The sequence below is a fragment of the Furipterus horrens genome, unplaced genomic scaffold (genome assembly GCF_987537825.1).
Source record: "Furipterus horrens unplaced genomic scaffold, mFurHor1.1.pri manual_scaffold_3, whole genome shotgun sequence".
Lineage (NCBI taxonomy): Eukaryota > Metazoa > Chordata > Mammalia > Chiroptera > Furipteridae > Furipterus > Furipterus horrens.
In genome coordinates this window covers 148120059-148135798 of record NW_028327173.1, presented here as the reverse complement: position 1 = coordinate 148135798, position 15740 = coordinate 148120059, and the positions used below count along the sequence as shown (strand labels likewise).

The 15740-nt window shown below is 38.1% G+C and overlaps 2 protein-coding genes across 2 annotated transcripts in view; one reads left to right on the top strand and one right to left on the bottom strand.

The window, feature by feature from the left end:
• RTF1 (RTF1 homolog, Paf1/RNA polymerase II complex component) overlaps positions 1–15740 on the bottom strand; it is a 64183-nt gene that overhangs the window by 27965 nt on the left and 20478 nt on the right. The window contains exons 3-4 of the mRNA XM_090270444.1: positions 6978–7125; positions 4395–4599 (exon numbers count right to left, since the gene is read on the bottom strand). Of these exons, the coding sequence (XP_090126570.1) occupies positions 4395–4599; positions 6978–7125 (353 nt within the window). The remainder of the gene's footprint in view (positions 1–4394; positions 4600–6977; positions 7126–15740) is intronic.
• On the top strand, positions 9855–10947 carry LOC150016321 (prothymosin alpha). The gene has a single exon (XM_090271969.1). The coding sequence runs from the start codon at positions 9956–9958 to the stop codon at positions 10286–10288; it is 333 nt and encodes a 110-aa protein (XP_090128095.1). The 5' UTR covers positions 9855–9955; the 3' UTR covers positions 10289–10947.

The window sequence follows — 15740 nt, the reverse complement described above, 5'->3', positions numbered from 1 at the left end:
ATGTAAACAAGGAGCAGACTAACAGTGGCCAGGGGGGAGGTGGGAGAGGGAAAAGGGGGGAAAGGAACTAGTATGAATGACCTATGGACATGGACAATGGGGTGGGGATTGATTGTGGGAGGGGGGCTTGTGGGGTAGGAGGAGCAACAAGGGAAAAAAATGGGACAATGGTAATAGAAAAACAATAAATAAAATATAATATCTCAAAAAAAAAAAGTTTGAATTAACAATTTTAAAACTCTCCACAAAGAAAAGCTCAGGTGCAGATGGCATTTCTGGTGAATTCTACCAAACTTTTTTTTTTTTTTAAGATTTTATTTATTTTTAGAGAGAGGGGAAGGGAAGGAGAAAGAGAGGGAGAGAAACATGGATATGCAAGAGAAAATTGATCGGCTGCCTTCTGCACACCCCAACTGAGGACCTGGCCCGCAACCCAGGCATATGCCCTGACTGGGAATGGAACCAGCAACCCTTCAGCCCATGCATGACGCCCAACTCACTGAGCCACACCAGCCAGGGCAAAAGGGCAGACACAGCTCAATGAGAGAGAATTGAGTCAACAAATAAACCCATATATCTATGGACAATTGATTTTTTAAAAATTGATTTTACAGAGAGAGAGGAAGGAGGAGAGGGAGGGAGGAAGAGAGGGAGAGGAAGAGGTGGGGGGGGCGAGAGAGAGAAAGAGAAAGAGAGAGAGAGAGAGAGAGAGAGAGAGAGAGAGAGAGAGAGAGAAACATGACTTGTTGTTCCACTTATTTATATATTAATTAGTTGTGTCTTGTATGTGCCCTGTCTGGTGATCGAACCCATAACCCTCGCATATCATTAGGACACTAACCAACCGAGCTACCCAGCCAGGGCTAGACAATTGATTTTTGACAACAGTGCCAAGACTGGGGAAAGAATAGTCTCTTAAACAAATGGAACTGGGACAACTGAAAATTGACATGCAGAAGAATAAAGATAGATCCCTACTTCCACCATTTACAAACATGATCTCAAAATGGATCAATGACCTAAATATAAGAACTAGAACTAGAAAACTCTTACAAGAAAGCATAGGAGTATAGCTTCATAACCTTGGATTTGGTAATAGATTCTTGGATATGATAACACAAGCTTGAGCAAGAAAAGAAAAAAAATAAATTGTACTTCATCAAAATTAAACATTTTTGTGCATCAAACAACACTATCAAGAGAGTGAAAACTACAACCTACAGAATGGGAGAAAATATTTGCAAATTATGTATCTGATAAAGGTCTAGTAACTAGACTATAGAAAGAACACTTACAACTCAACAATAAAAAGACAAGTAACCCAGTTAAAAAATGGGCAAAGGGCCCTGGCTGGCACGGCTCAGTTAGTTGGATGTCATACTGCAAAGCAAAAGACTGCAGGTTCGATTCCCAGCCAGGACACGTGCGAGAATCAACCAATGGATGTTTCTCTTTCACATTGATGTTTCTCTCCCTCTATTTCTCCCTACCTTTCCCTCTCTTTAAATAAATAAAATAAAATCTTTTTTTAAAAAAAGGGCAAAGGACTTGAACAGACATTTCTCCAAAAATATAGAAATAGCCAACAAGGACATGAAAAGATGTTGAACATCATTAGGCAACAGGAAAATGCAAATCAAAATCACATTCATCAGGATAGCTATTACGGAAAAAAAAAGTTAAATATCAAGTGTTGGCAAAGATGCAGACAAACTGAAACCCTTATATATCGCTGGTGTGAATGTAAAATGGTGTAGGAGCTGCGTAAAACAGTTTGGTGGGTTCTCAAAATGAAACACAAAATTACTATAGGACCCAGCAATTCCACTCCTAGGTATACACCCAAAAGGACTGAAAATAGGTGCTCAAACAAATATTGGTACATAAATATTCATATTAGCACTATTCACAACAGCAAAAAGGTGAAAAAAACTCAAATGTCAATCAACAGATGAATGGATAAACAAACTGTGGTGCATGCATACAATGGAATATTATTTAGCCATGAAAAAAATGAAGTATTGATATGTGCTATGTGTATAAACTTCAAAAATGTACTAAAAGAAGCCAGTTACAAAAGACTATATGTATGATCCCATTTACATAAAATGTCCAGAAATAAACATATCTATACAGACAGAAAGTACATCAGTGGTTACCTAGGGCTGGGAGGCTTGGGAGGAAATAGAGAATAGACTGCCAATGACTACAGGGTTTCTTTCTGGGGTGATGGAAATGTTCTGAAGTTAAGTGTGGTGATGGTTACACAACTTCGTGAATATATAAAACCATGTACACTTTAAATAGGTAGATTCTATGGTATGTAAAATATATTTCAATAAAATTATTTTTTAAATTATAGCTTTTAATGTTCTTATAGGTATCATCTCACTCAAATCTTACAACAATCCCCAAGGAAGAAGCTGAAGCAGTAAGAGGGAAAGGGACTAATTCAGATCACCTGCACAGTTAGTTTGAATTAAGCCAAGACTTCTGACTGAAAATATCAGTGCTCTTTCTACAACCAAGCTACCTTTTATGGCTGCCTGAATTCACCTTAAATTTAAAAAAAAAAAAAAATTAAAAAGAGACAGCCTGTCCTGATTGGTGTGGCTCAGTTGGTTGGAGTGTTGTCTCACAAAGTGAGAGGTCACTGGTTCGATTTCTGGTCAGGGCACATGCCTGGGCTGCAGGTTTGGTCCCCGACTGGAGTGCAGAGGCAACTGATCAATGTTTCTCTCCCTATCCTTCTCCCTCCCTTCCCCTCTTTCTAAAAATAAATAAACAGGAGGAGGGGTGGGTAGAAATGGAAGAGAGTATAAGGGGAATAAATGGTAATAAAAAAACATAATAAAAAATTAAAAATAAATAAATACTTAAAAATACATATATTAGCCCTGACTGGTGTGGCTCATTGCATTGAGTGTTGGCCTGTGAAGCAAAGGGTCACTGGTTTGATTCCTAGTCTGGGCACATGCCTGGGTCGCGAGTCAGGTCCCTAGTTGCGGGCATGCAAGAGGCAACCAGACATTGATGTTTCTCTCCCTCTCTTTCTCCCTCCCTTCCCCTCTCTAAAAACAAACAAACAAACAAATAAATAAAAGAGGCAGCCTTATAAAAGGTGAAGAATCTAACAACTGAAAATATTATCTTGCTACTGGTGTTACAGGATATAAAATGGGATGATAATGGATTTTACATAAAAAGATCAATTATGATGATTAAATGAGATCTACACAAAGACCTTTATCTTAAAAGATGCAGGGTATTTCTGAGTTACTCTATTGCACTGCCATGCAGCCAAACAAATGAACTATAAAAAAAAAAAAATCTCAATTTGCCCTGGCTGGTGTGGCTGAGTTGGTTGGAGTGCTGTCCTGTAACCAAAGGGTTGGTGGTTCAATTCCTGGTCAGGGTACATGGCTAGATTGCAGGTTTGGTCTCTAGTCTGGGTGCATATGGGAGGCAACCAAATGATGTTTCTCTCTCTCCCTTCCTCTCTCTCTAAATGCAGTAAAAAAATGTCCTCAGGTGAGGGTGGAAAAAAAAGAAAAATCTCAGTTTCTGTGAATGGCTTAGAACCTCTGTCTTAATGATCATCATTGTAAACATTTTTCCAGTCACTAAAAAAAGTTACTGAATCAGGCAACTGCCTCATTCATGTAAGGTGAAAAATATAAAAACCAAAATATAATAAAAACCTTGAGATAAGCCACACATTACTCTTGAGCTTCTTTGTTATTTTCTCACAGGGCCCTATTGGCCTTATATAAAAATCTCTTGTTATGTTTTCCACAGTTCAGAAAAACAAAATTTAAAAGTCATCCCAAACCATGTGGCAACTCTGGCACAGATTCTTAAGTCTTGTTTTTCTAATACAGGTAATCTTGGAAGCATTCAGTCAAACCAAATGTCTGTTAGTTGCTGCTAACTAAAAGCCAAACATTCTTGTCTAGGGTAACTCATCACACTTAATATGGTCTCTGGAAGGGACTAATAGGCTCGCAGATGAAGTGGAACTAACTGCTGCCAAACAAAATGCTTCTATTTTTCTTTTATGATATAAGGTAGGTAGGGGAAAATTCTAGTTCTGAAGACTATTTTATTTCCTGAGACAAAAGCTAAGTTTATTTTTACATTGAAATTCTCTTAGGAGTTAAGGAAAAACTTTTGCCATTTAAACATGGCTTCTGAATATCAAACAGCAACTTAACATTTGAGTTTTTTAAATATAATACAAAAACCATGCTAAAAGGATAATGAAATGTCTAATTTATATATAATGATGATAAATTCCAAGTCTTAATTAAGTTCTGTGGAGACAGGGTTCCAAATGTAAATTTGGGGAAATTATTTTATTATTTTATTTAATCATTAAGAAACTACAACGTTACCTTCTTTTCAACACCTCCCTCTTCTCTATGCGGTTGAACAGCTCTTGTTCTCTTTCCTTCTCTGTCATCTGCTCTAGACGAGCCCTGTCTTCCTCATCTCCCATGAGGTCTTCTCCATAGCCATCGTGGAACTCTTCGTCTTCTGAAGAAGAGTCTGAATCTGAACTGGAGGAGGAGCTGTTGCTGTCAGAATCTGACACTTCACCTGCAACAAAGGCCCAAACACAAGATTACGCTCTGACTAGAGAAGCCAGGTCACACGTGATTCCCGTGTTGTTAACCATTAGTCCTTGACTCTCCTAGGTGAAGTGGCATATGGTCATCTCAGCTCCCTTGGTCTACCTTTGGCAAATGTTAAACACAGGTTAGGGAAACTAAGGCTGGAATATAAACCAGAATGTTCTTTTTAATTTAACTTTCATTTTTTAAAAAAACTGCAGACCTAAAGAAAAAAGTTGCAAGAATACATCTTTTTTAAAACTGTTTTATTTATCTATTTTTAGAGGGCAAGGGAGGGAGAAAGAGAGGAAGAGAAACATCCATGTGTGGTTGCTTCTCACATGCCCCCAATTGGGAACCTGGCCCACAACCCAGGCATGTGCCCTGTCTGGGAATCGAACTGGCGACCTTTTGGTTCACAGGCCAGTGCTCTATCCACTAAGCCACACCAGGGCCAAGAATACATCTTTTAACTTAGGTTCACCGATTGTTAACATTGCTAATTTACTTTCTTTCTATATATATAAAATAATATATCCATTTTTATTATTCATTTTGCTGCACTGACAGTTGTAGAGATTGTAACCCTTTATCCCTAAATACTTCTAAAAAAAGAGTTGTTTACATAACCAATTATATAATTATCAGATTCAGGAAACTTAACATTGGTGTAATACCCTTACCTAACACACTCCATATTCAAATTTCACCAGTTGTTCTAATATGTCCTTTACAGCCACTTTTCAGCCAAAGGACTCAATCTAGAATCACATATTGCAGTTGGTTGCCATGTCTCTCCACTAGCCTTTAATCGACAAGAGTTGTTTTTCTTTTTTTTCTTTTTTGTCTTTCATGCCATTGAATTTTTGAAGAGTATAAACCTAAAATAATCTAACAGAATTTTATGAGCCCTGGCTGGTGTGGCTCAGTTGGTTAGAGCGTTGTTCTGTGAGCCAAAAAGTTGTGGATCTGGTACCCGGTCGGGGGACCTACAAGAAGCAACTGGTTGATGTTTCTTTCTCACACAAACGTTTCCCTCTCTCTCCCCATCCCTTCCCCTCTAACTACACTCAATAAGCAGGTCCTTGGATGAGAATTAAAAAATAAATAAAAAGATTTTTATGAGGTGATGATGAAAATATTTTTTAAGCAGTAGCCTCCACATATGGGTACTGAGCAATTGAAATGTGGCTAGTAAAATTAACTGAGACACAGAATTTTTAATTCTAAGTTTTAGTTAATTCAAATTTAAATAGCCACTGTTATCAAATGCCCCAATTTGGGTTGATTGGCTTCATCAAGCACTATCCAAGTTTTGAATTTTTGGCAAGAATACTCCCTAAGTGATTGTGTCCTTTTCAAAATATCACATCAGGAAGTACCTGACATCTGTTTGTTCTACTACTAGTGATACTGATTTGGATTTTTGGTTAAGGCGGTGTCCCCCAGATTTTTCTTTGTAAAGGCACTTTTTTCCCCCCCGTTGTAGTTAGTAAGTATAACTGGTAGATGCTTTGAAACTATAAATATCTCCCCCAGATTTTTCTTTGTAAAGGCACTTTTTTCCCCCCTTTGTAGTAAGTATAACAGGTAGATGCTTTGGAACTATAAATATCTTGCTCTCCAACAAACTCTAACCCAATGGTTTTAACACTTGACAATTTTTGAGTAAATCAATTATTACCATAATGGTTGAAAAACGGTGATTTTTCTAACTATCATTTCTTCTGTATTTATTAGTTGACATTAAAAAAAAAAAATCAATGGCCCTGGCTGCTGTGGCTCAGTGGATTGAGTGCTGGCCTGCAAATCAAAGGGTCACCAGTTTGATTCCCAGTCAGGACACATGCCTGGGTTGTGGGCCAGTTTCCCAGTTGGAGCAGGCGGAGGCAACCACACATTGATGTTTCTCTCCCTCTTTCTCCCTCCCTTCCCCTCTCTTGAAAATAAATAAATTAAATCTTTAAAAAAAAATAAAAAATTAATGTTTTAATGAGTCATTAAATTGATTAGTGAATTCCTAATAAGAACATTTGTTTACTGAGTTTTGTATCTGGTTCAAGGATTTTCCTCCTCTGTCAGAACATGTATAAGAAAGAGGGAAGGGAAGGCACTCAGAATAAAATGAGTTGACACTCTAATTCAGGGACTCCTCACGGGTTTCCTGGATGGGTTTCAAGGACCTTATTAACCTTTGGAACTGCATGTACTTTTCCTTCATTCAGAGTTTCAAAAGATCCATGACCACCAAAACTGTTATGAACTGCTATAATGCATACACTTTCCCCCTCCATTTCTGACTCTGCATATTCACCCCGACAACAAGTGGGAGTGCAATCCCAGGGTCTAGGTTGCTTGGCTCACCTTCCTCAGGGGCTGAACTCTCAGCTGAACTCTCTTTGTCCGAACTGCCCGAGGAAGCAGTTTTATTGGCCTGTTTCTTCATGGTTCCTTTCTTCTCTATTTTTCTGGCTTTTCCTTTCTTCTTATTTTTATTGCTCCCAAATGTCCACTATAAGGAGAAAATAAAAAGGAAAACTGAAACAGACTTTGGTGGGAAAAGCTGAAAGATTCAAGAGTTAAGAGTCTCTGATTTGGTCCAAATGATTACGAGAGTCTCTATTGCTTTAAAACCCCAAATAAATATACTATATATGAAGATATGGATTTTTGAAATCTTGGTTAAAACTTCATAACTTATGACTTGTAATTTCTTAGAGGCAGTAGATAATTCATATAATATCAATGCACTTTTATCACAATATAAAAACAAAGCTATCAACTAAACAAAGATATTATATGCAGCTGTTATAGAAGTCAGGTCCTAATGCTTCCTGTGGCAGAGAGGGCAGAGATTGCTAGGGATTGGTATGTCTAAGTTTGAGTACACAGAGAATGGTTTATTTCTGGAGTGGGTTCCAGGAAGGCAGGGAATAAAGCCTGTCAGCAGAAGAAAACTACTGAAGCACAGGGAGGAGGGAGGAGGACCATGCTTTGGCACGGATTGTAGCACTGGTACAAACTCCAAGGAGGCAGAAAGTAAAGTAGATCATTTTATATGTGTGTATGCATCTTTAAAAAAAAACTGCATATATTATACTACAAGATATGATTAAACTGAATCATAAATAGGAGATCCCATACATCTAAATGTACAGAACCTGCAGTCAACATTATGAAAATAACAAACAACATACAGTTAATGATTCCATGAACAAAACAAACAAAAAATCATCAGGAATTTTAATTATAAGTCTGAAAGACCATGCAATTGTTTTAAAAATTTACAAAGACAAGCTATACCTCCTTTGATATTTTAACTTGTATATTTAGAATGATTTTGGGTGAAAGATACTTTATTTGGGGGCTTAATTTTATGTACTATAAAGAACCTTTTCAGCATCAGAGTTAATCATAAATCTGGTATTAACATGAAATCTCTGTATCTAATATTCAAAAAATGCACTAAGTCTTTGCTCCTTCTATAATGTGATCATAAATTAATCTCCTACCTCAAAATGGCTAATATCAGAAGTAAGTTTATTTTATTTTTTTTTGTGGGGGTTGAGGAGGGGTAATTCTGATGAGGTTTCTATTTTAGAAATGTTCCATATGAGTTATTCTCAAGAAGCATAGTCAGCTAGTTCACTTTAATAAAATACTGTGAAAGAGTGCTATTTTAATCTTCTGATTTTTCAATTTTTATTTACTCTTAGTTATTTTAATTGCCACTTTATTTTTGTTCTCAAGAGTTAGGAAAGCCCTGGCTGCTGTGGCTCAGTGGACTGAGCATCGGCCTGCAAGCCAAGTGGCACTGGTTCGATTCCCAGTCAGGGCACATGACTAGGTTGCACGTCAGGTCCCCAGTTGAGGGCACAAGTGAGAGGCAACCATACATTGATGTTTCTCTCCCTCTCTTTCTCCTTTCCCCTCTCTCTAAAAATAAATAAATAAATAAATAAATTATTTTAAAAAAAAAGTTAGGAAAAGGGGCTCTCTTCCTCGAGGATGCCTGGATGATTGTGCTGCAGTAGCCTGCATTTCCCAAAGGATGGTATTTTAGATGGGAGAAGAAACTCTGGGAATAGCCTAGGATTGGGCTGGTCTGGCAGAGGGTTGCATGTTTATTCTTCTTTGGGTGTTCTAGAGGGCATGGGCTCTGAGGCAGAAGCGTGCGTGCCATTCTTCCAAAGTTGTGTAGCTTTTGTATCTTACGTTGTTTTAGTTTGTAAACTAATCCTATAGAAATAAGATAATTAAAAACTAATAGGGAGAATGACAGGAACTCAGGAGTTAGTTTTGTCTTAATCCATAGTCTTAAGTGATTAAAGCTGTAATTAAAGAGTTAAAGAGTTTAGCCTTAATTTACAGGCTTAACTGATTAAAGCTGTAACTAAGGAGTTAAAAGATTTTAGCTTTCATTGATAGGCTTAAGGGACATACATGTGGAAAGCTGTTTTTCCAAAATTGTATAGCTTTTGAATAAAGACTGCTTTACTACATCACACACGCACACAAAAAAAGAGATGTGAAAATAACACATTATAGAATGATACATTAAATAAATGAATTGTAACTTCCCTTTATAAGTTAATTTACTTCTCAAACTTGCATGTTTCAACACTTACATCACCATTTAGAAAAATCCTAACACTTCTCTCTTCTAAAGCGTAGTTCCCAACCATTTCAAAACTTTTTACCTTTTTTTCGTAGCTTTTCTTTTTCTAAGTAATATTTTTCAATTATAGATGACATACAGTATTATATCAGTTTCAGGTGTAAAACCCAGTGATATTTATAGTCATCACCCTGATATATCTAATACCCATCTGACACCATACATAGTACATTAATGACTATACAGTAATCCCTTTCTATATCACGGCTCACCTATCGCAGCCTCACTGTATCATGGAATTTTAAAAAATACTATATTTAATTATTTATTGCAGATTTTTCACTATGTCATGGGATTTTGTGGTACTGTATATGTATGTTGTTAGTTACGCTGGTTAAAGAGAGTAGAATATGTTTAAGAACATAAGTAGTGTTTAAAAAACTGGAAAAGGTTAATAAGGGACTGGGAAAGGTTAATAAGGGACTGGGAAAGGTTAATAAGGGACTGGGAACGGTTTATAAGTGTGTGGGAGGGTTTATAAAGCCTTAAAATATATATAAATACTAGGCATTGTTCCTGTGTTTGCCTCGCCACTCGCTGCATCCACCTCCGCCGCGCGCCTCAGTCACTGCGGACTCCGGCAGCTTCTTCGCCAGAGTCCTCGAACTCCCGTTTTTGTTTTTTTTTTTAAAGTCCGCTGCATAGGATCACCGGCGCGCCCAGCATGTCAGACGCGGCCGTGGATACCAGCTCCGAGATCACCACCAAGGACTTAAAGGAGAAGAAGGAAGTTGTGGAGGAGGCAGAGAATGGAAGAGATGCACCTGCTAATGGCAACGCTAATGAGGAAAATGGGGAGCAGGAGGCTGACAATGAGGTAGATGAAGAAGAGGAAGAAGGAGGGGAGGAGGAGGAGGAGGAGGAGGAAGGTGATGGTGAGGAAGAGGATGGAGATGAAGATGAGGAGGCTGAGGCAGCTACGGTCAAACGGGCAGCTGAAGACGATGAGGATGACGATGTTGACACCAAGAAGCAGAAGACAGATGAGGATGACTAGACAGCAAAAAAGGAAAAGTTAAACTTAAAAAAAGGCCGCCGTGACCTATTCACCCTCCACTTCCCGTCTCAGAATCTAAACATGGTCACCTTCGAGTAGAGTCCCGCCCGCCCGTCGCGATGACACGCGCTCTCCACCACCCACCCCAAACCACACGTGAATTTGCAACAGGGGAGGAAAAAAACCAAAACTTCCAAGGCCCTGCTTTTTTTCTTAAAAGTACTTTAAAAAGGAAAATTTGTTTGTATTTTTTATTTAATTTTATATTTTTGTACATATTGTTAGGGGTCAGCCATTTTTAATGATCTCGGGATGACCAAACCAGCCTTTGGAGCGTTCTCTGTCCTACTTCCGACTTTACTTGTGGTGTGACCATGTTCATTATAATCTCAAAGGAGAAAAAAAAACCTTGTAAAAAAAGCAAAAACAACAACAAAAAAACAATCTTATTCCGAGCATTCCAGTAACTTTCTGTGTATGTACTTAGCTGTACTATAAGTAGTTGGTTTGTATGAGATGGTTAAAAAGGCCCAAGATAAAAGGTTGCTTTTTTTTTCCTTTTTTTGTCTATGAAGTTGCTGTTTATTTTTTTTGGCCTGTTTGATGTATGTGTGAAACAATGTTGTTCCCACCAATAAACCGGAATTTTATTTTGCTGAGTTGTTCTAATGAAAAAAAAAAATAAATAAATAAATAAATAAATAAATAAATAAATAAATAAAATGCGCTGGAGGGGTCTAGAACATAATACCCGCGATAAGTAAGGGAATACTGTATTCACTATTGCTCTAGTTTACATTACCACAACCATTCAACAACTACTATTGTAATTCTTAGTCCCTTCACCCTTTTCATCCATCCCCCAAATCCTCTCTCATCTGACAACCATCAGAATGTTCTCTGTATCAAATCTGTTTCTGGTTTGCTTGTTATTTTGTTTTTTAGATTCTACATACAAGTGAAATCATATGACCTTTGTCTTTCTCTGCCTTATTTTACTCAGCATGATACCCTCTAGGTCTATCTATATCATTGCAGATGGCAAGATTTCATTCTTCTTTTTCCTTTATGGCTGAGTCATATTCCATTGTATATATGCACCACTTTTTTTTTTATCATTAATTACTGATGGACACCTAGATTGCTTCCATATCTTTGTTACTGTAAATAATACTGCAATCATATAGATGCATGTGCCTTATCTATTGAGTATATGGGATTTCTTCAGATAAATAACAAGAAGTGGTATTGCTGGGTCCTTTGTTATCTCTTCTTATAGGCTTTGTTTTAAAGTCTATTTTGTCTAGTATAAGTGTTGCTACCCCAGCTTTTTTGTTTCCATGAAATATCTTTTTCCATCCCTTTCTTTTCAGTCTCTATGTGTCTTTTGATATGAAGTGAGTCTCTTGTAGACAGTATATGAGGGGGGACCTAAAAAAAAACAGAATTATCTTTTGGAGTGCAGGCCCCTTGTAGTACAGGCTTCCCCTGATAGGTGAGTGTTCTAGGACCTCATATGTATCAGTGTACCAGCTGGTGTTGTTGTGAGAGGCTGCATTTGACTTCAGTGAATTTTTCCTCAAGACTCTTTCAACACATTTGCCCATTTCATGATGGGTGATTTATGAGCAGACCTGCCCACACTATGCTGAGTGTTCAGCAGTTTTTGCCTAAAATGACATGATCTCCAAGCCCCACCCTCCCTATTCACTGGATCTTTCCCTGAGCAACTTTTTTTTTGTTTTTCTGAATGAAAAGTCCTCAAAGGGAAATGTTTTGCCGATGTGGAAGAGGTAAAACAAAAAATAGCAGAAGCACTAAAAGGCATCAAAATTGATGATTTCAAAAACCATTTTGAGCAGTGGGAAAAAAATCTCAACAGGTGTACTGATTAAAGAGTACTTTGAAGGTGACTGATGTTTAAACATGTACAATAAATACACTATTTTTTATAAATAAATTGTTTTATTTTGGGTCATACTCATATGTAAGGGTCTTATTTTGTTATTCATTCAGCAACTCTGTATCTTTTGATTGGAGCATTTATTACATTTGTTTTTAAAGTAATTATTGATATATATATTTATTATTATTTAATTATTCATTTTTTTCTTCTTCCTGAACAAGATCTTTTAACACCTCTAGTAATATGGTTTGGTGGTGATGAACTCCTTTACCTTTTTCTCATCTGGGAAGCTCTTTATCTGTCCTTCAATTATAAATAATAGCTTTGCTAGGTAGAGTAATCTGACTGTAGGTACTTGCTTTTCATCACTGAAGATTTCATGACAATCCCTTCTGGCCTGCTAAGTTACTGTTGAGAAATCAACTGACAGTCTTACAGGAGCTCCCTCATAGGTAATTGCTTTTCTCTTGCTGCTTTTAAGATTCTCTTTGTCTTTAATCTTTGGCATTTTAATTATGATATATCTTGGTGTGGACCTCTTCGGATTCACCTTGATTGGGATTCTCTGCGCTTCCTGGGCTTGTCTTTTCCTTCTCCAGTTAGGGAAGTTCTCCATCATTATTTTTTCAAATAGGTTTTCAACTCCTTGTTTTCTCTTCTCCTTCCAGCACCCCAGTGAAGTGAATGTTGTTCCACCTGAAGTTCTCCCAGAGACTCTTTGAATGCATATGGCACACCAATGGGAGTGATACCCTAGGCTGATCAGCTGTGAGGACTGGCTGTAACCACAGCAGAGGAGAGGCTGTGCAGAGGCTAAGCCCCCAGAGCAGGACTCGCTTCAGTGGGGTTCTAGTGCCCAACAAGTTTGCCCCTTTAGTGTGTCATTCATGGAGGTGGTTGGGTGGTGTTCTGGTATGGTCTGAAGCTGTCCACTGGTGCGCTGGCTCAGGCGTCTCCCAGGAAGTACAGGCCAAGATCAGCTGTCACCTGTGCCCGGTTTGGGGCCACCTAGCATGAGTGATCTGTAGATGCTGCTACCTGTGCTGGCCTTGGAGGAAGCTGAGAACCAAGGCTGGCTGCCACTAGTGCCAGGCCTTGGGCCACTTAGCAAGAGGTACAGGGCACACCAAGGCCAGATTCTGCTTGTTTGGGGTTTGTGGATCTTGGAGAGATTTTAGGAAATTCTCTAGCATGAGCCAAGACAGGCCATTTGTATGAAGAAGCCACTGGAAGCAGCGTGAGTGGGCCTACAAAATGGGTGGGATGGGGTCTCAGGGAATCACCAAAGCAGGGCGAAGAGTGTTAGCTAGATTGACAAAGACTTAAATACGGTGCTTAACCATTTCAAATTTTAATCATTCACCCTGGCTGGTATGGTTCAGTGGATTGAGCGCTGGCCTGGGAACCAAAAGGTCGCTGGTTTGATATCCCGCCAGGACATATGCCTGGGTTGTGCGAAAGGCAACCAATATCTTTCGCACATTGATGTTTCTCTCCCTCTCTTTCTCCCTTTCTTCTCCTCCCTCTAAAAATGAAAAACAAATAAAATCTTTAAAGAGTTTCTTTAATCATTCAAGTAAGATAATTTTAGGTGAATTTTAAAGAATCCAAAAGAGGTTAAAGTATTGAATTTCTCAGTTAACAGAGCTAAAATATATCAACTTCCTATGCTGTCAATACATATGTATTTGTCATTAGAGGCAATACTGTATATAAAACATCTTTTGCATTGGCTTTGGTTATAACAAATAACACAGCTATGCACATATTAGTCAATATTTACTAGTTTGTAATGAAAATGGGCATCACCCATCTCTTCCAAACAGGTTTTCTTTGCCCTTTCTATTTCTACCTAATGGGAATATGAGGCCAAGAGGGTAAAGGCTGAACTACCGGGGTCACATGTATTTTAGAGTTGCTAGGTCTATTTTTGCCTACAGATGTGGGGTTCTCTTGTACAACAGAGCCAAATTCTGGACTCCCTACTGGGGAAAAAAGTGTTTATGAGAGCAATAAAGATATAAATATGAAGTCACACAGGAGAATCCAATTCAGAGGTACTAGGAAGCTAGTTGGCTTCCTTATCTTTCCGCCCTCTCTCTATCTGCTGCAATTTGCCACCATCGGAGCTCAGCAACTGTCACCCATTCGTCATCTGTGATGCTATCCCTTGGGGAAGAAAGAGACGAGATAATAGTAGAAATAGAAAATAAAGTGTTTCCATTTATAAAGGGCTTTCCTGACTAAACCTGAGTGTGGTAAGGAAATCTTGTTTTTCTTTCTAACAATTTTCAGAAGAAATGAGATGACGAGGGTGCCGTACCTCCCATGAGGCTAACTCAATAGGTCTGTCATATTAGTGGCAAACAACCAAGCTTACTATATGTGACAGGATTTTAGGGGAATTATAATAATGTAAGCGGATTTACTTTAAAAAAAAAGTTTCTTATGAATAATGTTTCAGTACTGAGAAGCTAGATTAAGCTACTTGCATACATACTTTCTAAAAACATATCTTATTTTTGATAGCCTTTAAAATCTAATTTTAAGAAAAATATGTGTTCATTATATGAAGCTTTAAAAAAATAGAAAAATATTTTTAAAGCTAAAAGAAGCCCTGACCAGTGTGGCTCAGCTGGTTGGGCGTCATCCTGCAAAGAGAAAGGTTGCCATTTCGAATCCAGGTCAGGACACATGCTTGGGTTGCAGGCTTGGTCCTCATTCGGGTGCATACCAACTGAAGTTTCTCTCTCACATCAATGTTTACTTTCCTCTTTCCTCTCTAAAATTAAATAAATAAATCTTAAAAAAAAAATCACTCAAATTTCCATCACTCAAATATAAATAATAACTTAAAATTTGGAGGCCAGTCTAATTTCTATCTATTCCTATTTAATACAGAAAAAGAGACTCAATTGGGTCCCAATAATCTAAAGATTTTCCCCCTGATGAATAGATCACATTTGTTATACTTTACATTTACTCATGGAAACCAGAGGTTCCTGAATGTTTTTTGTTCTAAGCACATATTTTAAATATTTGTCCAGGACCTCTTCTCCCAATCACAGAACTGATAAATCATAAAGGAAATGGGCAAGGCTTGTGGCACACAAAATTGACATAGAAATTCCTTAATCTGGCCATTAGCTCAGTGATTGCTCACCTATCCATGCAAAAGCCTTATTCCGTTGACTCTGAGACTGAGGGAAAATGAATTCTTCCTCCATTGCCAGAGTGTGGTAGTAAATGGAGTCTCGAAAGTAAAGGACAGGATTGAAGGGATGCTCTTAGGCCTTTTCCAAAGAGCAGAGAGGAGAGGAAATAACTGGGCATTTTTTACTTTGTTTTGGGAACTGTGGCTCTATTAAAAGGCATGCTGTAGTGACCTTAAAAAAAAAAAAAAAAAAAAAAAGGAAAAAACAAGGCGACAAGAATGAGAAAATGAGTGCCTGATGATATGCATATGAATACAGAGGCCAGAGCTACACCCCCCCCCCCCCCCCCCCCGTGAGAGTTGCTCAATAACAATCCGGGAAAGCAAAATGG

Bases quoted from the DNA above. Each gene is read 5' to 3' on its own strand.
- LOC150016321 (XM_090271969.1), top strand. From the start codon at position 9,956: ATGTCAGACGCGGCCGTGGATACCAGCTCCGAGATCACCACCAAGGAC.